This window comes from Vanessa atalanta, chromosome 11 (assembly GCF_905147765.1).
Source record: "Vanessa atalanta chromosome 11, ilVanAtal1.2, whole genome shotgun sequence".
NCBI lineage: Eukaryota > Metazoa > Arthropoda > Insecta > Lepidoptera > Nymphalidae > Vanessa > Vanessa atalanta.
This window is the reverse complement of record NC_061881.1, coordinates 11,851,498-11,879,246: the sequence shown is the minus strand read 5'-3', so window position 1 is coordinate 11,879,246 and position 27,749 is coordinate 11,851,498. Positions and strand designations below refer to the sequence as shown.

The 27,749-nt window shown below is 33.1% G+C and overlaps 4 protein-coding genes and 2 non-coding genes across 9 annotated transcripts; 4 read left to right on the top strand and 2 right to left on the bottom strand.

The window, feature by feature from the left end:
• Window positions 1–211: 211 nt before the first annotated feature.
• On the bottom strand, window positions 212–7,123 carry LOC125067431 (protein NETWORKED 1D-like). 4 transcript variants are annotated; one of them, XM_047676037.1, is made up of 8 exons: window positions 7,004–7,123; window positions 5,932–6,024; window positions 5,107–5,415; window positions 4,622–4,723; window positions 4,342–4,473; window positions 1,811–1,975; window positions 1,227–1,364; window positions 212–1,139 (listed from the first exon to the last, which is right to left on the bottom strand). In XM_047676037.1, the coding sequence occupies exons 1-8, from the start codon at window positions 7,004–7,006 to the stop codon at window positions 1,047–1,049; spliced, it is 1,035 nt and encodes a 344-aa protein (XP_047531993.1). In that variant the 5' UTR covers window positions 7,007–7,123; the 3' UTR covers window positions 212–1,046. The 4 variants fall into 4 exon arrangements, with proteins under 4 accessions (XP_047531993.1, XP_047531995.1, XP_047531994.1 ...); XM_047676039.1 differs by having other exon boundaries at window positions 5,107–5,361; XM_047676038.1 differs by lacking the exon at window positions 7,004–7,123 and adding an exon at window positions 6,746–6,849 and having other exon boundaries at window positions 5,107–5,361.
• A 6,833-nt stretch (window positions 7,124–13,956) lies between these two features.
• Window positions 13,957–16,327, bottom strand: LOC125067414 (mitochondrial import inner membrane translocase subunit Tim17-B). Its single transcript, XM_047676014.1, has 4 exons — window positions 16,168–16,327; window positions 15,924–16,088; window positions 15,504–15,681; window positions 13,957–15,058 (listed from the first exon to the last, which is right to left on the bottom strand). Exons 2-4 carry the CDS (start codon window positions 16,065–16,067, stop codon window positions 14,883–14,885), a joined length of 498 nt encoding a protein of 165 aa, XP_047531970.1. The 5' UTR covers window positions 16,068–16,088; window positions 16,168–16,327; the 3' UTR covers window positions 13,957–14,882.
• Window positions 16,328–17,196: 869 nt separating this feature from the next.
• Window positions 17,197–18,255, top strand: LOC125067323 (trafficking protein particle complex subunit 1). Its single transcript, XM_047675861.1, has 2 exons — window positions 17,197–17,451; window positions 17,671–18,255. The coding sequence occupies exons 1-2, from the start codon at window positions 17,353–17,355 to the stop codon at window positions 18,007–18,009; spliced, it is 438 nt and encodes a 145-aa protein (XP_047531817.1). The 5' UTR covers window positions 17,197–17,352; the 3' UTR covers window positions 18,010–18,255.
• A 536-nt stretch (window positions 18,256–18,791) lies between these two features.
• LOC125067447 (interaptin) lies at window positions 18,792–27,332 on the top strand. The gene is made up of 9 exons (XM_047676064.1): window positions 18,792–20,208; window positions 20,283–20,516; window positions 20,805–21,059; window positions 21,660–21,863; window positions 23,350–23,576; window positions 25,246–25,348; window positions 25,997–26,111; window positions 26,227–26,312; window positions 26,629–27,332. The coding sequence occupies exons 1-9, from the start codon at window positions 18,970–18,972 to the stop codon at window positions 26,788–26,790; spliced, it is 2,625 nt and encodes an 874-aa protein (XP_047532020.1). The 5' UTR covers window positions 18,792–18,969; the 3' UTR covers window positions 26,791–27,332.
• Window positions 22,733–22,816, top strand: Trnal-cag. Its single transcript has one exon. It is a non-coding gene; the product is annotated as a tRNA-Leu (tRNA).
• Window positions 24,923–25,006, top strand: Trnal-cag. Its single transcript has one exon. It is a non-coding gene; the product is annotated as a tRNA-Leu (tRNA).
• Window positions 27,333–27,749: the final 417 nt, after the last annotated feature.

Below are 27,749 nucleotides of genomic sequence, written 5' to 3'. Positions count from 1 at the left end.
TGTCAAAAATACGTTATATTGTTGTTCACGCACAGCAAAAGGGACGGTATGATTATAGGAGACATGATATTATGTCAGAGCCCTTGGTTGGCGACGTATTGACAAGGAATGGTTACGGTAATATTACATTGTTAATCTCTATAAACCACTTACCTACCCGTGATGTAACGTCAGGTTTTCTATTAAAAAAAAATTGAATAATAAAACAGAAAAGTATTTGTAACTTTATTAAAAAGACGTTTTCGTTAAAAAATATTATAAATTATTTATTAATTTTTATTAATTAATTTTTACTAATTCACACTCTCCTATAAAACAGTCTTAATATACGTTAAGTCCTTTTCAAATCAATGTGTATGAAACATAAACAGATCACAAATCACAACAGGACATGAACTATAAAACGCACTCGAAAAATACGTTACGTTGTCGACCGAGGGCAAGTCACACTTTGTGACTGCAAATATGCTATACGACAATAAAAAACATTTTAGTTTTAAAAATCGAGACAAATTGATCAAAAAGATTTATTTAAAGTTTTACCAAAAAAAATCTCATCAATCTGTTATATTTTTATGTTTATATTTAACGTTAGAGAAAACGAACTCACTGGCAGTCACTTCAAAGAATTTGAAAACCTTTTGATGTTTAAAAATTGGAATAAATTTGGAGGAAAATATTTTTAGTTTCAAAATTAAGAGTTGATTAAAACATTTATCGATGGTGAATTCAACGAATAAACCAAAATTTTGCCTAAAAAAATCAAAGGCCCTCAAAAACCACCCGTACGATTCATAAGAATTCACTTCCGACTTACGGTGATACGCTATTTTAATACTTGTATCAAAAAGTTTTTATAATTATTATAGTCAATGTCGCATAACGAGTTTCTTCTCATAAAACTCCTCCATAAGACTGATGACAATTGAATGGTAGCACTGTTATTAAGATTTGTGCCCTTTATTTCAAACGTGTGCATCTGTTTACATTTCCTTTGAAAGGAAATAACTGTGTGTCTGTTCGTTTCGCTCCGACGATGATAACGACTACCCCGACGTTCCGCCGTTCGGCAACTCCTTGAGCCGATTGTTCTCGGCGACCAGCGCTTGGACTCTCAGCTCGTACTTTGCTCTCAGCTCCTGAGGACGACATCACGAATAAGTCGACATCGCTTTGAATATCGAGCAGCCGGTCGCAAGCGGCCCCCGATACGAATACCCGGATACCTTGAAGAGCGCGAGCTGCGTCTCGTACTCGCGGCGCAGGTCGTCGTTGATGTTGGTGCTGGTCTGCGCGCGCCGCAGCACGAGCTCGTAGCGCTCCTTCTCCGCCTTGAAGCGCGCCTCCATCACCTGCAGCCGCTCCTGCCGCACGTTTAACATTCATGTAAAAACAGTCACTCGTGTGAGTGTATGAGGTAATATTGATGGCCGCCTCGTGGTTCTAGTTATTATTGCTAAAGCCAGGGCTTCGAGAGCCCGGTCAGGCCAGTAAGCGTTTCCTGATATTTTCAGTCAGGTTATAATTGTAGTGATCTATTCACCGATTGCATATTAATCAGCAACGCTTAGACGTTACGGTTTAAAGATACCGATAAATACGTATAAAAATAAAGTGAGCAAAAGTATTACTGACGCAACTCCTAAAATTTTAAGTACCTTTACAATTGGCAGGGCAAGTGGTAATGTTACACGGTCATGTTTATACGGCGAGGTGACTGCTTATTCGAGTGACAAAACTATTCTGCTCATATATCTTCAAACTAATTAAAAAAAAGAACAGCAATTTAAAAACAATTATTAAATCTTACTTCCATAGCCTTCACTTCAGAGTTTCTTATTTCCAGCAAGTCCTTAGTAATTTGATTGATATCCTTCAACGATTGAACCTGTGTCGTCAGCGCTTCTATCTGCAGTTCCTGATTCTTGACCATCTTCGTTTTGTCGAAGATCATTCCGCGGGCTTTGCTGAGGAGCTGGAGTATTTGAAATAATAAAATGTCGAGAAATCAAAATATAAAACAGAGAAGTCAGAAATACAGAGACTAAATCTACTTATCTACATTCTCTAAAAATATATTCTATCGCCGATTTGATGTACCGTATAGTTATTAATGGAAATCATTAAGTGGATACTTTTCGTAATTATCGTCTTTCTGAAAAACTAAGGAGTGTTAAAAAAATCAATCATGTATGTTAAATCCAAGTCCAAATCGTTTAATATGCATAAAAAAAACTCAACGAATATAGAAGCTAGAGCAAAATTTATGTTTAAAGCTGGACAGCTTTGTATAGTTGAACGTTATAGGGTAGCGTATCCTACGCTGACTACCGATCCGATTTGAATAATTCGTTTTGCGTTCGATAGACCACGGATAGAGAAAAATACTAGGCTCTATAACTTAATTACCTTAATCAGAAAACCCATAACTTTAAACGTCAATAAATATGCCATTTGTATGAAACGAGCATGCATTTTATTATTATTCCAAATGTAACTTGTTAAACCTGCAATTTAAAAAAATATCTTAATTCATAGTTCTCGGCCATCGGGACACCGAAAGTTGGAGTCTTATATATTAATAGCATAAGCCGATTTTTGTCCCAATGATTATTATGGGACGATCGCTGCACATAAAAAAGTCGATTATGGTCTCATTTTGAAAAACTCCAGCCGTAGATGCGCAGAAAATAAAAGAGGATTCTTGATTCTTAATAAATTGTTACGATTTAACAAAAAAAATTCCAAGAGCGGTAAAAAGATAATTACAATGTTCAATATGATAATGCACGGTGAGACTACCTGTAGAACTTTTGCCTTGATAATTTTGAAATGTAATTTTTTATTTTGGATGTGATATTGTATCTACTGTTGGTTGTCCTAATGAAAATAAAAATAAAAATACAATCTAATTTCTTAATTTCACAAAGCCCTTGCTACGAGCCATATATAAGTTCAGAGCAATTTTCGTAGCTCAATCAGATCTAATAAAGATGTCGTCGGTCTAAACTATTCAAACGTAAATAAGGTCGTTTCAAAGCAAATTGTCAATCAGTTATCCAATACTGAGAAGTGACAAAGATTATCGTCGGTCGGCCGTTTTATTAGGTTTAATGTAATTATTGTTTTCCTCTGTAGATTATTCCTTTTTGGATTATCTTTAGCTTTTGTATTTGACGGATTATTACGAATAATATTACGATGTCTAATGGCAAATAAATATTTGATTGCTTAGATTAATGTTGCTTGTACCTGATGAACTTATCAATGTGTGAGTAATCCTTTGTATTGACATAGTCTTTTGTTTGAATTCCGGTTTACTGACGCCATGACAATCGACATTTTATTACTGATATGAGCTTTTTTGTGTTTATATCATTATTGTTTGATTTAAGTTTATTTAGGATGGATTACTACTCAAACTAAAAAGAGCGAAAGGTGTTGTATTTTTCGCGTTACTGCTAAAATAAATAAACCGAATTTTATATATTTTTTTATTATGACGATGTTTTTTCGACAAAATGTACTAGATCAGACTAAAATTGAAACTACACATCAAATGGTGCACAAATATGAATAATATTAAATTTTACCTTAGAGGTTACGAAAATAAAGGGATTGAATCTAAACTATAAGTGAAGAGGTTTTCACTTAAATGCGACCTCATCACTGATGATCTCTATGAAACCGAGCAATAAGCTCAAAGATTTATTCAGTAAACTCAATTCTGATAATAAAATAATCTACAATCACTTATATTTAAGTAATCTATAAATGCTGACACGTTTCAAATCAAATTTTACTCTCAAACTTCAGTTCCTGAAACGGTAATCAAAAACAAATTCACTAATCTGGCTTTAATCTGAATTGTCATTGGTCGGTGACGGTGACGCTATAGGCGACCAATGAGCGCTTAGATTAAGTCTCATTAACTGATCTGCCTTAAGCCAACGTTTCGGATATAAGACTTGAGTATTTTATTATTCTGTTTTGGAAATATTGTATACTAGGAATCTTGCACGCCCCAAAAAAGAATGTAATGTTTTCAGAGTTCATGGTTGGATGTGAGTTTCTGTATTCCAATATAACTTTTTAAATGGTCTTATGGTGTATGGTTCTAGGCTTACTGCTTTTTCTTTACTTTTTAGTTTATATTTTGACAGATCGATCGTGTTTTTTAATTTTTGACATTATCAGAATTAGTTATCTTAACCGACAAACATTTTTTTCTACGACTAGTTTGACAGATTATTCAAAAATTAAACATAATAATAAATCCACAAAATTGTATCGACACCTTCAACTTCGAGAAGATTATGTGAGGACGAGTATATGACTTACCTCTTCATGCTGTACTTTAATTTTCTCCACTAACTCGTGGTTTTTATTCCCAGGCTTAGACAGAGCCGCTTGTAGTTCCGTTTCTAGATTCTTAACTCTAGCTTTTAGAAGATCTATTTCTTCTTCGCGTACCTTGTAATTAAGAAATATATTGATTAATGATTTTATTATGATTAAAATTATTGCTTAATCTTATATAATGTATGAGAATTATATAATTGATGTCTTAAACTGAATGGTAGTTTCAAATCCAAAGTCGATAATAAAAAAACAATCTTACTTTCAGCTCCAACTTAAAACCATCTTCTGTCCTTTCCTTCTTAAACTTTTCCAATTCTTCAATCTTGTTGAGAAGTTCTTGTTCTCTTTGTTGCCAATCGCTCTGCTCAAAATAAAATACAATTTTAATTATAAATCAAATCTCGTATTTTATAATTAAAAAAAAAAACTTGTAAATATGACTTTATTAAAATGGCATCAGAAAATCAAAAACAGATAAAGTGGTAAAACAATCTGAAACATTTTCATCGCCAATGATTAATAATTTCAAGAATTATTAATATGCAATTAAGAAACTAATGGCAGGTATATACTCATCACTTAACATCAAAACATATGAATCTTAGTTGATAATATATTGACAGTGTAACTAATGTAAAAGCGATGGTGCCCATCTAACCGTACGAGTTACCCATTAATTCAACGTAAATTTCAACTCTAATTACAATAATAATTATTATTAATAACTAAATATATTTAACTCACAGATTGTTGTGGCTGTGTTTCATCATTTTTTAAAGTAGCTGATGTTGGTTCTTCGGACTTCACTTCATCTACCTTTGTTTCAGCAGCAGGTACTGATGGAACTGTTGCTGTAGCATCCACTACTGTTGCTTGAACATCAGGGACAGATTCTTTGTTTGCTTCAGTATCTTTTGGCGGAACTTCATTTACTTTCGTATTAGCGTCAGAGACAGACGTTTGAGTTGCAATTTGTACAGTTTCTGGTTTGGGGACAGCCTGTTCAGGCACATTATCTATTTTAGAAGCACTTTCAACTGTTTTGACTTCCTCCTTAATAGCAAAAACGACTTGATTATTACTTTTAGAACCGTTACTTAGAGAACCGTTGAGTAAGATATATTAAGACTATTATCTTAATATCGTAATATTTTAAATAAATAATAATAAATAAATATTTGACAACATCACATACATTACTCTGATCCACTTGTGTTATGGAAAATCAGAATTAACGACGGTACCACAAACACCCAGACCCAAGACAACATAGAAAATTAATGAACTTTTTCTACATTGCCTCGGCCGGGAATCGAACCCTCGAAACCCGGGACCTCGGGGTAGCGTACCCATGACAACCGGTGAACACACTACTCGATCACGGAGGTCGTCGATTTATTTTATTTTATTCATGTTAAGCATATTTCGTAATTTCTTATGTAAGATTATATTACTTTAACTTCGAATATAACAACAAATTTTCAAACTTTCCAACTTTCAAAGTATTAGTCTGAATGTTACCATCAATTAATCGTCAAATTAAACAACGAAATAACCAAGACCACTTACAACTGCTTTGGGTTCCACTTTTGGAATTTCAGTTGGTTTTACTTCCGCTGCCCCTTCTCCACTTCCTGCCCCTTGGACTTGCGCTGGATCCGCCTGAAGAAAAAAATGTTTCCAAATAATATAATTGACTCATTTTTTTGATATTGCGAATATAATTATTTAAACATAGCGATAATATTTTACTACTGAAATCTATTTATATTTTAAAAATAAAATCATCGAAAGATTTATATTAAGTAAAAAAGAATTCACTCCATGATGTAACATTAAAATTTCATTCATTTTGTATAAAGAAAATACCAGAACTGATAAAAACGAACCTAAGAATTTTTCTTTATGTCAAAATATATTCTCAGAGCTTTTTATCACTGTAGGAGTCACGTTTCTAGCAAGGACATGTTATAAGACAGTATGAGGCGCAACTGTCGTTTTCGAAATCGCTTGATTAGATTCGTAAAAAGAAATAACGAGCAATCGTGTATTGATATGATATGTAGCAAAAAGATTATCATGTTGTCCTTAGGCCCGGGTTCAAATCCATGACTATTCCAAAAAGGTATACATCTTAATAATAATCTTTTTCTAAACAAAAACTTAAAAATTATGAGAAGAAAAAGCGTTACAATATATACTATTTTTAAATAAATTTTAACGTTTTTTTACAAATATGCTAATCTCATATAAAATAAAACTAGTAAGTTATAAAGAAACATATAAGAATGAAACTAAATACAATAACGTAACGTACTTTAAAATTTTCGTCGAAAAAATGAAAATTAAATTCGTCATGCTATGTGCGTATTTCCTTTGTTACCTTAACGCCACACGATTCTCGTACTCTGGTCCATATAGACCTCATACTCTAATCGTCAATTTCACGTAAATCGATAAAACCGTTCTAAATCCATTTCCATCATCGTCCATTAAATTTCACAACACATTAGGCATACGTGGATTAAAATTACCCGGCAAATGGATGACATGACACAAATTTATTTTTAATAATTTATATTGCTTTCACGTAGGCAAATGCGTCAGTACAGATTAAAGAAAGAGGTTTTATATCACTTACCATATTTTGATTTGAAAACGACAACGTTTGCTTAATTAGAAATTAATTTAGAAATTACTTCGAATTTTAAACAGCAAACCGCGCACAAATATCACCCGAAACTTCAACACTATCTATTTCAGGAGTGCAGACGCAGAGATTTAAAAATAGAACACGGTTGAAAGCGCTCAGAAATTCTCAACTTTCCCGCTTAACTTTCAATTTGTAGATAATATTTACATAAATTATCTAAAAAAACTTATAGTAAAATAATAGTTATAGTAATATATGTGCCTATATGATATATTTATGATATAGGTATCTATATGTCTTAAATGGTAATGCGTGATTTATACCATGTTACATCTTACTAAAATATTAAGAGTGTAAGTCTGTTCGTCAATAGATGTGAGCGAGCGAGAGCAGCTCAATTATAAGGCCTACTTCCAAAAATATTACACTGGGATGATCTTTCTCCTTGAAGTCCGAACTTTAACATGTCTGTCATCTAGGTTTAGACAAAAGTGACATTCGTCATTAAAAAATCTTTGTATTTTGTAGTCCAAGTTTTAACAAGTATATCTTGTCTCTATTGAGATGCAGAGTTGCGTAGAATGCGAGCAAATTTGAGGTGAAATATTGGAAAACCGGCTGGCAAGTACATCAGTAGGTAGTCTATATTCCAGTCGTATCAAGTCTCCTTTGTTGGTCCCTACATAGTTATGCTTGCTGAATGCTGAATGCTGCTGAATTTCCATGTCCCATCCCCTAGACTCTAGACTTCTAATAAATTTTGTGCTCGTCGAAATTGATAAAACTTCCTGAAGCATTACTGTGAATGCGAAGGAATTTAAATACGATTACTAAACACAGTGTTCACAATCTGTCATCCTTCCTTCGGTTGTTATTTTTTGCAATCTTGCCCTTTTAGTCTTGTAGATTTTCCGAGACCGTTAAACATTGCGAAAATGGAAGACTTTACAACTCAAAATTTTGTGCCCCTGTATGCCCATAAATACCTTTTTTTAATTATTCGCGAGATAATTTAATTTTTTTTATTTTTACCATAGTTAAGCGGACCAGCAAATCGCCACTACACCACCAACCTTGGGAACTAAGATCATAACATCGCTCTGATTGACTATTCAAACCGAAACATAACTAACTATGTATTGCTGTTTGGCAGTGGAATAGCTGATGAGCGGCATACATACCGAGAGATTAAAACAAACCTTACCACCAAGTGAAGTTGAAGTCATAGATTGTTTAATCTTGTAAAGTAAGTAATAGACAAAACAAGACAAAGAGCAACGATTAAGCCAATCAAAAATAAATACCACTTGTATGTATGTACATAACACAAAATAAACCAATCATTTCAAGTTTTCAGTTATTGTTATACTATTATTTTAAATACTTTTTTATGGTATAGGTGGCAAACGGGCAGGAGGGTAATCCTATGGAAAGTGTCTACCACTGCCCATGGACATCTGCAACACCAGAGGGCTAGCAGTTGTGTTGCCCGCCTTTAAGAGAGGTGTAGGCTCATTTTTTGAAGGTTCCCAATCGTATCCGCTGGTGAAGCTGGTTCCACAAAGTGGTTGTGCGAAGCAGAAAATACCATAGAAATCGCGCTGTTATGGATTTTCGGACATCTAGGTGGTTTGAGCGGAACTTACGTACGTTCAGTCATATAAAATATTTATTTACAAATTTAGATTTTAATAAAATACAAAACTAAAAAAAATATGAATAAAAAGTAGTATTTATATTTCTTTAGTTTTGTGTTACTACATAACTCAAAAACGAATGACTTCTTGTCCGTTCCTGAAAGTATGTAAGATAGCTGAAGCGTATCGCTTATCGGAATGTTCTGCACATTACTAAACTAAGTTTTTAAAACGCAATTTCAGTCACATCCTGTGGTTCTCTCATGCGCTTGCATATTTGGGAAACCTATAAGGTGATTTTATGGTCACGGTGAATGTCAACATAAACATTGGTTGTGGATTTAGTACTTGTTGACTTACAGACAGGATATATTATAAACTAACTTTGTATTTTAAATGTTAGAGCAGACGAACTACTGAGTTGTTGTCAATAGAATCTCCATTCCGAACCGATGGCACCAACAGTTTTCTCAGTCGTATGCCTTAAGACAGATTGTCAATTTTATTTAACAAAGCATAAACGATGGCATCGAATTCGCGCATCGAGTCCAGCCACAAGTAACTGTAGCTGGTAGACCTAAACCAATCGTAGTAAAGCTAAGGGACCGACTATGCAAGGATAAAATAATTTCTAGTCTAAAAAGGAAAAAAGGTATCTGCACAAGGGACATAGGCATGGAAGGAATGGATAAAAAAATTTTTGCCAACGAGCATCTTACCCCAGAAAACAAGCAGCTACTTAAAGCAGCTAAAACTTTAGCTCATAAAAAAGCGTACAAGTTTGTCTGGGTCAGAAATTGTAGCATTTTTTTAAGGAAAAACGAAGAATCACCGGCTCTGAATATACGTTTCGAAAAAGACCTACAGAAGATAGAGTAATCATTGACAACCTGTCATTGAAATATTGTATAATTATTGAGTTGTTTGAATACGCTTCAGGATTTTTGATGGACCTTATCTTTTTTTGTAAATATTCGCAATGCACACACTACACACACTCAACACTCTCACTCAAAACACTCTCACTCAAAACACTCTCACTCAAAACACAAAAATTGAAATATTTCAAGTTCCGCAAACGCACAAATAAACAAGATGCTATATTACACACACTTCAGCTTGTAATTCCAAATCGCATTCATCATACAGCAAACAATCATCTCGAAAAAATCGATCTGTCTTTAATAGATAAAATTTTACGCGTTGTATCCTATTTTTTCTCTATACTTTTTAATAATATGAGTTGCGCATTGCGCACATCTTTATATACGGATTTGAACAATATTACGGTACTCACCATGCACATCTTCAGGTGCTAATCCTTTAAGTATATTATACCAAAATGTACGAGGTCTACGCACTAAGACAGACGAAATTAGGCATAATATCTTAAGTCATAATTTTGACTTAATTTTGATAACAGAATCATGGCTTACAGATAGTATATACGACAGCGAAATCTGCGATAATAGGTATGATGTTCTACGATGCGACCGAAACCATGAAACATCCAAGAAAAAAAAGGGCGGAGGCGTACTTATTTGTGCCCTCAAAAAAATGCGAAAGGATGTTATCGAGATATTTTACTCAATCTTAAGGGAGGCTATTAAAAATTTTGTTCCTGTAACGGTTAAATTTAAGTCTAATTTTCCAATCTGGTATTCCAAATCACTAATACACATAGTAAAAGAAAAACTTAAAAAACATAAATTATGGAAAAAACATAATAATCCTCGAGACTATGACGAGTTTGTTATACTAAGGGCAAGACAAAAAATGGTTCAAAGCAAATGCCACACATCTTACACTCAACGCATGCAAGCTTACATTCTCAAGGACCCTAAACTTCTGTTCTCTTACACAAAGTCATTAAAAATTAACAAAAACGGCTATCCTACAAAACTTACCCTTGGCAATACCACATATACAGATGAACCTTCTATATGTAAAGGCTTTAGCCAATTCTTTGAGAGTGTTTTTATAAAACCCGATAACTCATGTGACGCATTAAACATCCCAAATTCAACACACAGAGAATCCCTTAGCAAAATAATTATTGACGACGATGACGTACTTAAACTGCTTAAATCACTTAAGACCAATAAGGGTGCGGGTAGTGATGGTATTCCTCCTTTTTTCTTAAATAAATGTGCCAAATATTTAGCGAAACCAGTCTCCATAATTTTTAACCTATCCATCAATGTTTTCTGTAGCTTCCCTGACATATGGAAAGAAGCCCTTATAGTACCCATCCACAAAAGTGGACTTAACACCCAAATAGAAAACTATCGACCCATATCAATCCTCAATGTGTTGAGCATGGACGAAAATAGTCAAGTTGACGTTATCTACACGGATTTTGAAAAAGCGTTCGACCGTGTAGATCACATCATTCTCTTACAGAAGCTCAGCGTCCTTGGAATTAATGGTAACTTGCTCCGGTGGTTGACATCATATATTAAAAATCGCATGCAAGCAGTAGTAACAGGCAGTGCTAAAAGTGACTTTGTATCCATTCCATCAGGGGTACCCCAGGGATCCATTTTGGGTCCTCTTTTATATAACGCATATCTTTTTGATATTGGAAACTGCCTGAAGTATTCACATTATTTAATGTTCGCTGATGATAAAAAAGTTTTCCTTAAAGTACGTTCTATTGAAGATTGTCGCAAATTGCAAGAAGACCTAAATGCCCTATCAGAATACTATGCTAAAAACAGAATAGTAGTTAATATAAAAAAATGTCACTATATAACTTTGACTCGTAAAAGACAATTAACTTCTTTCAACTATAAAATAAATAACACAAACATTTCAAAAATTAATACTATTAGAGACCTAGGTATCAAAATTGATTCCAAATTATCGATGATTGAACATATTGAAGTTGTCGTAAATAGGGCGTTTAAACAACTAGGCTTTATCAAGCGAGCAACTAGTTCTTTCAGTAACATCGAATGTATTAAGACACTGTACTATGTGTACGTTAGGAGTATACTGGAATACGCGAATAATATCTGGTCGCCCTTATATTCCAACCACATTCAAAGACTCGAATCCATACAGAAACAGTTCCTCAAGTACTTAGCATTTAAAGATTTCAAAAAATTTAACAGTTATGAGGAAGCCTGTGTCTATTATAGAATGGAATCTCTCGAACAAAGAAGAAACTTGAGTGATATGCTTTTACTACAGGCTATTTTGACTGGTAGAACTGATTGTCCTAGCTTAGTATCGTCTTTTTCACTCAATGTTTCTCCCTTTAGACCACGAAATGTAAACCTACTTTCTGTGCCTAAATGTAACACAAATTACGCCAAAAATTCTATTACTTTGCGTCTTGCGAGAACGTACAATAAAATATTCTCTCATTTAGATATATTTCATTTACCCAAAACACAATTTAAAAAAGAAATAATAGCTCACAAAAAGTAAAATAATTACACAAACCACACATACATCCAAACTCACCACACACACACACACACACACACAGACACAAACCAGCGCGAGACAACGCGAGCTCGTGCTTCCATTGTGAATATCGTTCAATATTTCAATATTTTAATGTTTGGTCTGTTATATTTTTTCTGTTTGAGTCATTCTGTTAATGTTTATTTTCAATACTTTAAACATTGTAATCTTTTTGGCCTTACATTTTAAATCAATGTAAAACTATAATTATGTTTTGAAAAACGCTGTTGATTACAAACAAATAAAATAAAAAAATAAAAAAATATTCGAAAGTAAGGTTACAATCACAATTTACTCTCCATCGACGACTTTGAGAGCAGTCCGATTTGCATGCACTTATTAAAAAGATCCTAGAAACGTTAATTAGTTTACCCTGATACCAAAAAGCGTCAATGAACTTGCTCGAGATACACAGTCGCTTAAAAAGGCTTACCCATACTTCATACACTATAACACTTATATACTTTAAACATCTACTTCAGAAAATTTGATTATGACTTTTAATAATATTTTCTTTAATTCAACCTAATTTATTTGGACCAAATTGTTTTAGGCAGTTTTATACTTATATACTTTATCATTTTTAATTTGCACAGTCGCCATGTTGATTCAGCTACGATACCACAACTTACTAGGCTTATAATAATAAGTGATTTTATGCCTAATAAGTAACACTTAATTAACACAAATGATATAGAAGACGAAACAGCGAATGAAGTAGAAACGCCGCGAATCAGGTCCAGTCGGCCACGCGCCAAATAATTTGAAAACGAGAGTAACTTATGATAATTAGAAATACAAATAACTGGAGTAAATTGTAAGAGGATGGAAAAAAAATAAAAAATGAAGTCTTGCTAATTGTATCGTATGGCAAAAAATATTCTAATCCATTTTAAATATTTCAAGGTAACAAATTCTAATGAAGATTAATCATAATCTTCATTAAAATTACATAATAACGTCTAACAGTATTATTTTGGCACAAGTATATTTATACAGAAAAAGATGACGCAAAAAAATGGGTTACTAAGTGCAAGAATCCACGGCGATATTGGACATCTGACATATGACTTTTGACATTTGGTAGATAAACTTGACTTATCCGCAAAGCAAATTGTTTTGGGTTTAAAATTAAAAACGGTCAACCACTAAAGTAGTTATTCATTTGGGATACAATAAATAAAAACATAATAGTAAGAATGCACATAAAAATAATAAATCATTGAGTTATAACAGTATTTACCGTGATTAAAGTTATAATTTTATTTCAGTACTTCACTATGACCTCAGAAAAAAACGCTCAAGTGGGACAAGCTCGTGAAACTTTTCAAATGCTTTTTCAAATTTCTCAACTTCTCAGCACCGGTTTGGACGCTGAAGCCCTAACTATATGCATTAGGCTTTGTGAATTAGGAGTGGATCCTGAAGTGCTAGCTCATGTCATCAAAGAAATAAGAAAAGTGGGCGAAAATGCAGCCGAGATCAAACCATCCAGTTTACAGTCGCATTAAATGATATCAAATCTTTAACATAAGTTTATTAAGTATTATTTATTTTGTCACTAATTTATTAATTAGAAAAACAAAATGTGCCCTATTTATTGTTATAATTATTTACACTTTAAACTTTTTAATGATGTAGACAAAACAACAAATATCCTAATGCAATCTCAGATATCTCTAATCATAGAGCTTTTAATGTTAACCATGTTTTTTCAATTATTACAAACCATGTATGTTATACTAGAACTAATTGATTTAAAAGTTTTTATGTAGAACAAATTAATATTAGAAATAATTGGATAAGGAATAATAAAAACAAACATTTTTTACAAATATTTATTTGGTATCTATTTTCACAAATGGAACACCATAATTTAAGCCAGCAAAAATAATATTAATAACAGTGTCAGAAAGACAATCACAAGTAAGACTTAATATAGAAGAATGAATAAATAAATCTTCTAAAATTTATTAAATCTTTATTATGAACAGCTTTCTAACAATTCAGTCAAACACTACAACAATATGGGAAACAAATAAATATGTTGTATGTTAACTTTGCTAACATAAATTATGATATTTAAAATAAACATAGACAAACTATGTTCCATATTCAAAAACAAAAAATTCACATTTGTCAAGTGAAATTATGAGCAATCAGTATCAAACTGAAAATATCACAGATGCAAATAATTCACTCAAAAATTCAGATTGGGGAAAATTTTTAGTAAATAAATTATACCAAAGCACGGAAAATTCTTTAACAAGATTGTAATATTAAAGTTATTTGATGAAATTTTTCAAACATACTCTTATTTGATAATTTTGTGCATATGATATAATTTCATTGGATCACATATGAAAGCCAAGATGGCCAAAAGGGTATACATGTGAATCAAAAGCAAAGATTGCATGTGTCATAAGAATTCACAACATAATAGGTATCCAGTTGCCTTTAACCAGCATTTGTAATCTCATATTCCAAAAATTATAAATCAAAAATAATTTTGTCATATGAAAATTCACCTTACTGAAACTTAAGTTAACACCATAAAGATGTTTACAGTATAAAAAATTAAAATAAGCATTTATTTTAAAAATGACTTAATGGCCTAAACCATAGGCAGTAAGTTTGGCTTGTTTTGTTAATTTGCTTGATAATTTAAAACAAATGAATGAATCGATTTGAAAATATCTCATTACTGAGTATAACTTTACCTATACAATCTTGTGTAATTAATTTAAAACATAAATCTATTGAAAACTTTGTCCTTGTGCCTGGCTTTGACCTAAAATTGAAGGATCTTCAAATATTGGCTGCTGTGGTTTGAACTGTTCTGATGTTATTCTTGTGAACATGATACTAATACCCTCGATTAGTGCTAGAAGGACACCTCCAACAAGTGCACTGCCTGCCATTGCCGGAACACCTGGATTAACATGGTTATTAGTTATCTATCAATAACACAAAGCTTCATTTCTTGCATTTATTACATCATTATGGTGGATATTTAATTTTCTATCCTTAATCCGCTTAGACTAAGCATCAAGTAGGACTACCAAGCAAAGCTATTATTATTTTTTCAAGGATAAAATATGTTTTGAATGTCGGCAAACTTATCGAAAGTGGTTATCATATTGAAGATTATATATACGTCATACACATATTATTATTAATTAGAATAATGTTATATAAAAAAAAATTTGAATAAGAACTATTTGTAGTGCATAATATAGCAAATATAATTTTTTGTATAATTTTTGTTTATATATACTTCTGCTATTGGAATACAATATACATCTTATGAGAAGAAAAATATTTTTGGAAAAGACTCTCTGCAACAGTAATACAAGTGAGTAAATGCTGCATAGTACCATTTCGAGCTGCAAGGATGCCTCCTGTTAGTGCACCACTCATGATCGAGTTCCATGGATCTTCCTTTTGTCGTAAATAAACAAGTGAACAATCAATTGTTGAAAACATTCCTCCCCATACTGCAAAGTTTCCTCCTACAATCGGTGACCTTTCCTTCATAGCTGCTAAGCTACCAAGCTAAAAAAAAGAAGTGATTGTTCTATACAATGTACAAATTAAAATGCTATTTATACTTCATTTTATTTCAAAATGATTAAACTTGCGTAGAAGACTTGCCAAATAATACTGCGCAAAATTTATCATTATAAATCGACATTTCTAAATCTTCGTCTAAATATCATCATATAAGTATCTGAATTTATAACATATTTTTTTTAGTTATAATTTTCTACTTAAAATAGAAAATATTTGATTCATACCATTTTTCTACTGAATCCTACGGGAGCATTTCTGAACCCTTTTATTGAATGAAAGATACCACCGCCGATCGCTCCCATCAAAAATGCGCCGCCAGAGTCATCCAAAATACGCCAAGGGCAAGGTTCTCTTGAATATTCATCCATTTTTTTTTAAAGTATATAATTCTGCAATCGAGTATTAGGTAAGAATATAACCTCAAAGCCAATCACTGAATTTAACCTTAAACAGTAAAATAATGCTTACCAACATATAAAATGTACCGAATTTCGTTAAAATATATATTTATATAGATTATTACTATTACAGTATAATTGCGTTTATTTTGTACTATTTACATCATTTTCGTTTTCGTGTTCGAGAACAAGGTTCACACTTAATGAATTCTTATATCTTACTCAAATTCCAATTCACTCAAATTAAAGATAACACATAAGTATTAAGTTATAGACTAAAGTAATCATTTTGCTTTTGAATCTGTGCTACGCCTACGGCTGATATCCTTTATTTTTAGGCGGTAATCTATACAATTAAATTTTTTAATTATAAATTTACTTGTATTAATTATTTTTTGTGAACTGTGCTTCACTGTACGGTCAAACACATTTTATGTTTTAGTAAAATATGATTAAATTCTGAAATCTTTTTTCCAGATTGGTAATAGAATAGTTTTGATCAGCTTGAACAAACTACTTAAATGGAATAGAAAATTATCAGAAATTAAAACAAAGCAAACAATATAAGAGAAAAACTAGTTTTAAATATCTATATCGCCTGACACGAAAGTTTTAACGCTACTTTGTAAGTCTGTAGATCTTTTGGCTGAAACCTGCAGTGCGATTCTGAAAGAATTCTTTACGCATCGCACTCGTGAAATGTTGATAACTGACTTAAAGCGATATGCTATTTTGAAACGTGTATCCTATTAATTTTACGGTGAGATTCATTTCTTTTTTCAGAGTACTACTGCTATCAATGCTATGGTACAGCAAATTTCTCTAGTCCTTTAAATATTATTAAATTAGAAAACACAAAGAAAGTATTGTAAAACCAGGTTAGATTTAGCGACAAAGACATTTGAAGTATATGATAAATAAATTATTTAATATATCCAATTAAATTTATGATATATTATGAATACGCCTTCGAAGTATTAGTGAAAATGATAATATTACTTGTATTTAAATTAGATATTTTTTATTTATTTAAATAGAAATATTAATTTTATCTTTAATATTTTTTTACGAATATGATGTTTCAGACTTTCAGTTGTCCCAGGAATGTCAAACTCATTTATAGTCTAATCTAAATGTCATTTACTGATTGAACATACAATCCAAATATCAGCTGTACTATTGAAACTGTCTAATTAAATATTTATATTCTGATATTTTCTTTTATTATATTTGAAGTAAATGTAGCAGTTTCATAATGACGATTCATAACTTATATATTTTCGATCGCTATGGCACCTTACTTTACTATGGAGAGTGGAACAGGTCCAAACAATCTGGAATGTCTCGGGAGGAGGTAATATTTATATTATTTTTATGCTTTTACATTTATTAAAAATGGAACAAATTAATATTGATCAGATTTGAATTATAATATAGAAAACTTCCAAACACTGCTTGAAATACATTATTACATTTAGAAAATCTACTATAAAATGAAGTGTCCCCTTGGATATTGTAATACTTTGTAGCATTTATATAAATTAAAAAAAAATTAAACACATTATTATTTCAGGAAGGAAAACTAATGTATGGCATGCTGTTCTCGATAAAATCATTTGTTGCTAAAATATCTCCTCTGGATCCAAAGGAAGGCTTCATGAACTACAAAACATCAAAATATACCCTACATTGTTTAGAGACTCCATCGGGAATCAAATTTGTTATGAACACTGATAACCAAGCTCAAGGTGTCAGGGAGCTATTAAAAAAGATTTACGGGGACATTTATGTTAAATATGTTGTAAGAAATCCAATGTGTGGAATTGGAGAACCAATTACAAGTGAATTATTTAAAAATAAACTTGACTCCTTCATTAAACAAGCACCATTGAATGCAGTTAGGGCTTCTTGATTTGAAAAATAATTTCTAATGTAAATAGATTTAAGAATGTCAATAAAATAAAAAATTGTATGTGTTTTGTATAAGATTTTTTCTATTTTAATATTTGTTGGTTTTATTATAAGCATTAATTTAAGTTTGTTCTAAAGTCCAGTTAATTAAACTGTTATTTTGTACAATTATAATTCCATTACAATATCAAAAGAATATTAATAATGTTAATATCAAAAATCTTGATAAGTTATTTCAATATTTCCAAGTTATAAAATGAAGATTTCAGTTGTTCATAATAGAAATTAAGCTTACAATGTCAGTAAGTATACTTTTCATGTATATTGTATGCTTATTAAGAAAAAATAAATGAATTTATATGATTAAATTATCTGTATTATATGATCATTATATTTAAGATTATTAAATCTATTTCAGATATTATTTATTTAAGTACATCTGTATTTGAAATAATAAAAGAATAGTAATTATTATAAACATATTTTCCCAATTATTCTCTCTTTAATATTTAATATACTGTGATTAGTTCTGCTTTAGTAAATATCTTATTAAAATAAAATAATTGTAAACTAGAAACAGTTTCTGATTATTTCTTGTATTAATATAATGAAAATAATAAACAATCATTTACCTATAGAAAACATACTAAAAAGATGTATATATACACAGAACTAACTATTGTCAATGTTAACGGAATGATTTTTTTATTCGGCGTAACGGAACGTTTCCAGGACGCCAACTTTCAAATTCTAATATAAAAGGTTCAAAACTTCAAACTTCAAGTTCAACTTACCAAGTTACCAACAGCCAATAAATTACAAACAAAATAAATAAACGGCTGTTTATGTAGATTAGTGTACGATTATTTATAAAATTAAGTGGCAAATGCAAACAAATTTCTATATTATATAAATATAATGGCTTTAGTTTATTTTGCAATTAAATTGTGGAACTTCTGTGATGAGTGAGACCGACGACACTGATGTGCTTTTGCTGATACCACCGAATTTCTTCCTAGTTTATAGCTCAGGTTCTGAGGATTCTTTTCTCGAATCCTCAAGAACAGTAGTTCATAAACCTGTTTCATGCACAGCTCAAGTTTTAGGCAAACTGGTTGACCAAGTCCATACTTTAGAATCCCGTTTGGAATCGTTAGAACTGGACACGAGTAACGCTTTTTCTAGTGTCGGTTCTGCCAAGCGTAAGGTATGGGATTCGGAAAGTCTTGACAGTCGGAGTATTGAACGAAAATGTTTCACTTTCCCGCGCAGACGGCGCCGTAAACTTAGAAAAGAAAGAGCTAAAGACGTGTCTGTGACCAGTCTTGATACAATCACTACTAACGATAATATTATTCACTCCTTAAAATATAAAGACGACGTTAACTTTAAGCGTGTTGAACATTTAAATGACGCCCAAAGTATGGACGGAGACATTAGCAGCATAGTATCAACACCTAGTAAAAAGAACGATAGACTTCTTCTCCATGAAATAGACGAATTCCTCACGAAAGTCGAGTCATACGATACAGCAGACACAAAAAAAGAACAGAGTGCTAGTCCTGAAAATGTTATCAAAGCAACAGGTGATTATTTATCTCAAAAACTGGAAACCAAGGATATGGATGAAGTTCAATTACCAAGTGGCCGGATAGTGCCGAGTACCATTCTCGATAAGTATATTTACTTGGTTAAAAACAGTGGCAACCAACCAGTACAAGGTACTTCATCAAATGTACGTTCTGATAATGATGTGTCAAATTACTCTGCACCTTCAAGGGCTAAACAAGACACAAAATCACCAAGCATTAGAAGATTAAACTTTATGGAGAACAGAGATGTACAACCTACATCAACTCCTAAGAGAAATACACAAATGAGTTCAAATTATTCTGAGTCATTTAAACCATCATCAAATAAGATCTTGGACAGAGCGTCAAAAGTGCTAGAGCACTATAAGTCACAAAACTATAGCCATAACACTCATAGTTCCGTAACTGACACTAGCGAAGTAACATCTTTAAAGAGAGAAGAATTTAAAATGCCACAAATGAGACCGTTTGATTTAGATAACAGGAATTTCAAAATTGACTCAATAGACACAGATTTGTTGAGTTTAAGTGAACTTTGGGGAGAAAAAGGTGATAGAGTTGATAAAGTCGAAAGTATAAAATTGGAAGAAGAAAGATTAAAACGAGAGGTAAATGTTCAATGCATACATTTCTTAATACTTTTTGTTTGCATACTAACAACTAAACCATTTTTTTTTTCAAGCACTGTGAAGCAATGATCCAACATTTGCAAAGGAAGGTACTAGAACAGCAAGAAAAATTAGCAGTAGCTCTGAAAGTAGACAGAGCTAAAGATACTGCAATCAACAAGCTCCGGGAAGCCTGGCTCAAACTCACTGGCAGTCTTGATAGGGCTGAAGAGAGACACCGTTCAGCTCTAGATAAAATGGTCCATGAAGTTGAAAACTTTAAAATGGTTGCCGGTGAAGCACAGAAGGTAGAATTTTAAAAACTGAATAATTATATATTTTTTTTAATATTTCCACATAATATTAAGTGTTCAATTATTACACTAAGATAAGTTTAGGTGCCTTAATGGTTCAAATATTTGAATTTTAAAAAACCAAGCATCACTTAAATTTCATGTACTTTATTAGTGTTTATTATTAATTAGTGCTCAGTTGTGATAGAAAATGTGAGGAAACCTGCATGTGCTGGTACAAATTATGACTTCAGCTCTGACTCACCTTACTTTTAATTACTTATGTTTTATAATATTTTACAGAAAACAAACCAATTTGAAACAGAACTTTACAAAGCACTTGACCTGGCTCATGATTACCAAGAAAAATGTAAAAAACTCACAGCAGAAAAAAATGAATTACAAGAAAATATGGAAAAAATTACTGAAAGTAAAGATAATGCGATTAAGTTGAAAGAAAAAGAAATAGATGTTTTGAAAGAGAATTATGAAACTGTAATGAGGTTGAATAAGCAGTCAACGGACTGTGTTCAAAATGTAGAAGATGCATTAGAAAAGGTGAGTTTTTTAATCTATACAAGGACATGAAATTCGAACTTGTCATGTCTATAATCTGAATTTAAAGTCAGTAAATCTATATAATAATGTCATAATCCAAAATGTGCTGCATCTAAAATTAGTTTTATGTAAATTGTGTTAGGAGTTTTTTAGATACTTATATATTTATAACTCTCATTTATTTTTTATGATTTTTATAAAGTTAGGTTTTTCCTAATTTGATACTACACATAAAATAAAATAATTTATAATTTTAACTTTATTCAAAATTTTGAGTCCAATATTGTTTGTATATCAAAACCTTCATACTTTAGAATTTGATTCTGTTGTTTGGTGAGAGGCCTTTGAGTGTGTGCAATTATAAGTGCAAGTTATTGGTAGTTCTAACGGTGCTTGAACACTCCTGTGGTGGTGTCAGGTGCTGCCCATCAAATTGCACCTGTGATTTTGGGAATAATCTCAGAGTATATCTCTGAGATTATTCCCAAATTCTCCAATCAAGCCAAATTTTACAGCCTCTCATCCTACTGCTGAACCAGCGACTCTGTCAATGTCTTAGAAATTTACTAGTGGTACTAAATTGCAGCTACTTTTTTCCAGGAAAAAGCAGATCACCAGTTAACAAAATCTAAAATGATTGAATTAAATCATAAACTAGAAGAAGTGAGTGATGAGAAACAACTCATACAAGATGAGAGAGACATACTCAAGGATAAGGTCAACGAGGAGAGGTCAAGGTGCAACATGCTGGAGCGACAGCTCTGTGATGCGCAGACTCAAGTTGGGGATCTTTTAAAGAGATGTGTAAGTTACTCAAGTATATTTCTACCTATTTATACAACGGAAAGCATATTTACAAATATTCATATGTAAGTTATACCTATAGGCTATTTGACAATGCGAAAAATAAAGTGTCAATTATTGTAATCAGTATATATTGTGAGTTTAAAAATGGTTGTTTATTAAGAAAAGTAGAAAATAATAATTTATTCAAAAATTCATAAATAAAAATGCATTTTTTTAAACGTTTGTCACGTGACACAAAAGGCTCCTGATTGGTCGGGCTTATGATGACGTCACTTGCTTGTTAACCTCATTTGCCTATTGTATGTGGATAATATGTGCCACAGATTACAATACAGGCAAGTGACGTCACCTACCCCATTGCAGTGCCATATTGTCAAAGTAGCGTTTTCGCGCGCTATTTAAATATTGAATTTTTAATTTGATATTTTTGAGCAAATATGTACTAGAATAAAAAAATACAAATTTTACTGTGTTCCTTAACCTCTACTAAATTGATGTAATAATTACATTCAATTTAATTCAGCACCATGATGACTTAGAAGTACTTGTAAATAGACTTCAGAATTGATAAAGTTATCAAGAATAAAGTTTGGATGTTTGAAAAAATACTACCCACATATCTCATTACACATGAAATTTTTGTGTTAGAATATTTCAATCGTTAAATAAATGTTGTAATCAATTCAATTTAAACTCATTTGCTCCTAAAGAAAAGTTCATTCTAACAAAACCATGCAGAATAAAAATGAAACCACTAATTACACTGAGATTGTGTCGCCGAAATTTGAAGCAAATTATACATTTAATTATTTCCATTAAAAATTGAGAATTTGAAACAGTTCACTTCATTCATCCCTTTTCGTACAGTCAGGATGGCCGAGCGGTCTAAGGCGCTGCGTTCAGGTCGCAGTCCACTTCTGTGGGCGTGGGTTCGAATCCCACTTCTGACATCACTCTTTTAATTTTTTACTCAGTTAATTCACCCTTATTTTTTGTTATTTAAAAAAAAAAAACAATGTACAACTGTGCAGCATCTATCACTTATATTATAAGTTATGGTTATAATTTTTAATATTCGTTTATTTTTATATTTGCAATGGACAGACTGCAGCTTAGTATTCGTATTTATTGATATTATATACATATATATAGTCCTCATGATTTTATATTATGTAATTAGAATTACATGACGCGTGTTGACCAAAGGTGAAATGCAAAGGTTACAATCAGAGTAGCGTCAATAGCGCAATGGTTTACGGGCCGTCTAGTGACGTAAAAAGTCACAGAACCGATCCCGACCTCTTGGGCTATTTTCGTCCCCACTCCTGACACGAGCAATAAGCTTAAAATGAGGAGTAAGTAGGAATATTAGTAACACCTTAATCAATTTGGGGCATTGCTAGTATTCTTTAAAAAAATAACACGCCAATTACCTTGGGTATCTTTCTAAAATTCAATAAAAAACGTTACAAAACTATTCAAGGACACCATGGACGACGAAGCTAAGACTCTCCGGAAACACCTGGAGCTACAAAAAACCGAACTAAGGAGTCACTACCAGCAACAGCTGGAGGACGCCGTGCTGGGCAAGCTGCAGGAGTTCCAGCGGCAGCTCGACCTCGCCGAGGGCGAGCTGCAGCGCGCCGCGCGCCTCCGGGAGGCCGCCGCCGTCGCCTCGGGCCGCGAGCAGCTGGCGAGGGTCGAGGAGCAGTGAGTGTTTTCATGTATCTGCTGCAATTCATAAGAAAACATTGGAAGTTGAAAATTTTAAATTGAGAAAGGTTTTTTTTATGGTATTGGTTGGCGGACGAGCATATGGGCCACCTAATGGTGAATGGTCACCACCGCCCATAGACAAAGGCGCTGTAAGAAATATTAACCATTCCTTACATCACCTATGCACCACCAATCTTGGGAACTAAGATGTCATGTCCCTTGTGCCTATTACACTGGCTCACTCACCTTTCTAACCGGAACACAACAATACAGTGTACTGTTATTTAGCGGTAGAATGTCTGATGAGTGGGTAGTACCTACCTAGACGGGCTTGCACAAAGCCCTACCACCAAGTAAAATTAATTAAATATAATATAGACATTTTAACCAAGTATTCAAACTTTTTTATAAACTTAAATTGAAACCTATAGTTTGGTTCGTTAACTTCATTAGAGGATAGTATTATAATACTATTTCAAATAATTAAAATTGTACATGGACAAAAGGTAAAAAAAAAAAAAATCCCGCTGAGTTTCTTTCGCCGGTTCTTCTCAGGTCCGAGGTGCTAAATTCCGAACCGGTGGTAGATTTTTGACAATCAATAAGCAAGTGTAAACACTTCTATATTGAATAAAGATTTTTGACTTTGACTTTGAAGTTTTTCATTATTCATATGGATAGGGATATAGGGATATGTTCTTAGCTGTATGTTTGTATACTGGAAAAGACAATTCAATTCAATTTTTGATAAACGATAAAGGTAGCAAAAATACTTTCGGTTTGTTTATTGAAAAGTTGGTTTTTACAATATTTTTTTTTTTTCTTTTAATAAGATGAATTGCCTCCACGTCATGCTCTCATTGCAGATTCTAATCGGTTCTGCATAGGTCTGGTTTGGGTTATTAAGTTTGTTTCATTCTTGTCAAATGGCTGTTATTAGTGCTGCCATTGTTTTGCGCACAAGATTTCTCGCATATACAGCCTTTCAAAACTGTCTCAAACATTCTCAATAGGATTAAGATCTAAGCTACGTACTGGCCAACTCATGGTACGTAGCCCAACCTTTTCACAATGTTGTCGAACTCATGCAATGGCGTGGGGTTCAGGATGGGGCTCAAGACATTCAAAAATCAAAATATACTTCATTCAAGTAGGCATAAGTCATAAGCACTTTTGAATCGTCATTTAACAAACTATATTAAGTGAAGCTACCACCGGTTCGGAATGTAGATTCTACCGAGAAGAACCGGCAAGTTTGTTATCTACCTTCAACATTTTTTTTAAATAAAGTAGTTTTAACAAAGGTGAATGTATCCCGAAAAATGGCGACAGTATCCCAAGTCAGGATGGCCGAGCGGTCTAAGGCGCTGCGTTCAGGTCGCAGTCCACTTCTGTGGGCGTGGGTTCGAATCCCACTTCTGACAACACTTATCTGTAAAAGATTGTTTTTGACAACATATGTAATAATTATATATTTTTATAAGCTATATATATATACATTATGACATATTAAACCTTAATTTATGTTATATATTAACAGAAACAAACACTGGCATACACACACTTATAGAAATTATTTAATTATCTATTTTATTCTGAATAAATTTGTTACTAAATATTAATATTATAAAAATAAATGTATATATATATAAATTCTTTACAGACACAAACTTGAAGTTAATGTTTTGGAAGAGAAACAGAAAGAAGAGATCAAGTTATATAGACTGCAACTCGCACAAGCCAGCGAGAAGATTGGGCTATTGGAGGTAATTTTTTTACTACATTTTCGTATAGTAAATAATGATGATCTGAGAATCACTTTATTTAGGACATAATAGGTATTACAGACACGAATCATGAATAAGTAAACTAATAAATAATATAATACAGCATCGTTATCTGGAGTTTAATATAAAGCTACTACAGGAAAGAGAGTAAGATTGAGTGAAAAGTAGATTATACTCAGAAGAATCAACAGGAAAGGTTAAAGAAAGAAACTCAGTAGTCACTCTTTTCCGCCAATTTAGCAAACTCAACTAATAGCGAAGTAGGGAAGTAGCGAAGTAGGTGTAATTGTATTTTAAAAAGTGACTGTCACTGTGTCTGCATAAAAAATATTCTAATATGTTTGACTCTATTTAATTTTAAAGTTTGGTTTAGAAAGTCTACAACACCGGAGCTACAAGCTTGACTTTTTTTGTATCGGTAATTGCCTATAGAACGTCACTCACACACAACACACATTTGTACAGCTATATTCCATTTTTACAATTACTTGCTTATCAAAATTAATTTAACAGCCGAGGTACCAGACCCGATTATATCGCTCACTCACATCCAACTCATTCGGAGGAGGTCGCACCTCCGAGCCGCAAGCTCGCAAAGCGTATAACGCGAGACCCTCCCGCCCGCAGAGCAAGCTGGAGAGCTACCGGCGGCGGCGCGGGCAGCTGGCGGCGCAGCTGCACGGCGTCATGCAGGCGCAGTGGCGCCAGGCGCTGCTCATCCTCACGCACGGGCCCGAGCGCGGTACGCAGCGGCGCGACACCTGCGCGACACCTGCGCGACACCTGCGCGACACCTGCCCCTAATCGGTGACGTCATTACGTGTGTGCCGCGCCTAACGTGACGTGTCCGTCGGCAGGGTCGGTGACGTCACCCGAGCGCGCGCACGCCGACTCGCGCCTCGACGGCGCCAGCGACCGGGAGCTGCAGCAGTACGTTAAGATGGTGCGTGGTGACATTGAAATATTTATACATATATTGCTTTTATTTAAAAAAAAAAAAAATTTAAGTAATATAAGTAAAATAGTTTGTAGACTAGTATATTTTTTTTAATTTTATCGCTGTGATGTAGCTGCGGCATAGTTTGTGCTGTATATTTAAAATATGGTCTATTGACTTAAGCACTTACGAGTATGATTTACCATCAGAATCCATTTGCCTGTCTCCCTGCTTGTATTAAATAAAATATATCTATAATATTCCTCATTACGCTTTAATGAATTCCTTATTACACTAAAATAAACTATGATTATACTCACAGCTTCTTATGAAGCCACCTAACTTCGATACGGATTCTCCTCCCGACCCGAGGGACCCTGGAGACCTGAACGAAGAACCGACCAGCGACAGACCGGACCGGCAAGAAAGGAGGGACAAAGTGAAGCGAAGTCTTAATGCGAGCAAACCGCCGTGGAAAGCTTAACTCACTCTTAACTCACTAATCATATCGTGTTTTATTTATAACTTACAAAATCGTTGCAATAATAAGATTATTGTGTTAATAAATTAATATGAAGAATTTTATAGTTAATATTGATGAAGCTACTTATACTGCAGCTGCGTTAAGGCTGACTCCAGACCAGTGACCATTGGCAGATATGCAGCAGGCGGGGACTCCCTGGAAATCTCGCTCCAATGCAAATGTTTCCCCATCGAGACTTACAGACAAAGGCGTGTAACCTGGTGGCCAATATAAAAACCGAAGTTGCTTTCACTTGTATGCTGTGTATTGGATTCGAATTTGAAGCGAGCAAGTGTAATAACGAGCAGAATCGATATTCATCACACATATGTCCTATTCCAGTCGTAGAAGTAAAGAATAAACAAACCTTATACTCCATGCGATTTGATTATACCTCTATATCATACACTATAAACAGTTCTTGTATATATCTGTAGATAATATAATACTTTTCAATTTTTTCAAAATTCCGGTAGCAATGTCTATTTTTTTTTCTCGCTAGAAAAACCTAGGGGTATGTGGGTCTCGCTCATGCCCAGGACGCCTAAAGCGCACTAGTACACTGGAATACCCTTTAAAAAACCAACGGTGCCATTCCTTGGGCGGGCGTCACGGGATCGCTTCCGGATGCTTCCGTAACGCCAATAACCACAACACGCCCTTTTTTGTGACACCATAGTGAATATTAGAGATTATACAAGATTAATGATATCGCGCTAATTTAATTTCAAAACTGTTTAGACAGGTATACATTTTAGACCACGCGGTTGGTACCATTGACTGTGTACGAAATTTTATATAGCCTTTAAATACAGTCATTTTCAAACAAATATTGTTAAATGCTTGCCAACTTACATCCAGATACTGCAGTTTTAATTGGAATTTATTAGTGAAAAGTTTTTTAAGTATTTATTATTTCA

What these genes read in the sequence shown, in the direction of transcription:
- LOC125067431 (XM_047676036.1), bottom strand. Translation starts at nt 6,790, where the DNA reads ATGAGGTCTATATGGACCAGAGTACGAGAATCGTGTGGCGTTAAG. An exon ending in AAGTGGAACCCAAAGCAGTT is followed by an intron (nt 5,416 to 5,931) that starts GTAAGTGGTCTT and finishes TTTGCTATTAAG; the next exon opens with GAGGAAGTCAAAACAGTTGA. An exon ending in TTAAAGTACAGCATGAAGAG is followed by an intron (nt 1,976 to 4,341) that starts GTAAGTCATATA and finishes CAAATACTCCAG; the next exon opens with CTCCTCAGCAAAGCCCGCGG.
- LOC125067414 (XM_047676014.1), bottom strand. Translation starts at nt 16,067, where the DNA reads ATGGATGAATATTCAAGAGAACCTTGCCCTTGGCGTATTTTGGATGAC. An exon ending in TAGGATTCAGTAGAAAAATG is followed by an intron (nt 15,682 to 15,923) that starts GTATGAATCAAA and finishes TCTTTTTTTTAG; the next exon opens with CTTGGTAGCTTAGCAGCTAT. An exon ending in CATCCTTGCAGCTCGAAATG is followed by an intron (nt 15,059 to 15,503) that starts GTACTATGCAGC and finishes ATGTTAATCCAG; the next exon opens with GTGTTCCGGCAATGGCAGGC.
- LOC125067323 (XM_047675861.1), top strand. Translation starts at nt 17,353, where the DNA reads ATGACGATTCATAACTTATATATTTTCGATCGCTATGGCACCTTACTT. An exon ending in CTGGAATGTCTCGGGAGGAG is followed by an intron (nt 17,452 to 17,670) that starts GTAATATTTATA and finishes TTATTATTTCAG; the next exon opens with GAAGGAAAACTAATGTATGG.
- LOC125067447 (XM_047676064.1), top strand. Translation starts at nt 18,970, where the DNA reads ATGAGTGAGACCGACGACACTGATGTGCTTTTGCTGATACCACCGAAT. An exon ending in TTGCCGGTGAAGCACAGAAG is followed by an intron (nt 20,517 to 20,804) that starts GTAGAATTTTAA and finishes AATATTTTACAG; the next exon opens with AAAACAAACCAATTTGAAAC. An exon ending in CACGCACGGGCCCGAGCGCG is followed by an intron (nt 26,112 to 26,226) that starts GTACGCAGCGGC and finishes GTCCGTCGGCAG; the next exon opens with GGTCGGTGACGTCACCCGAG.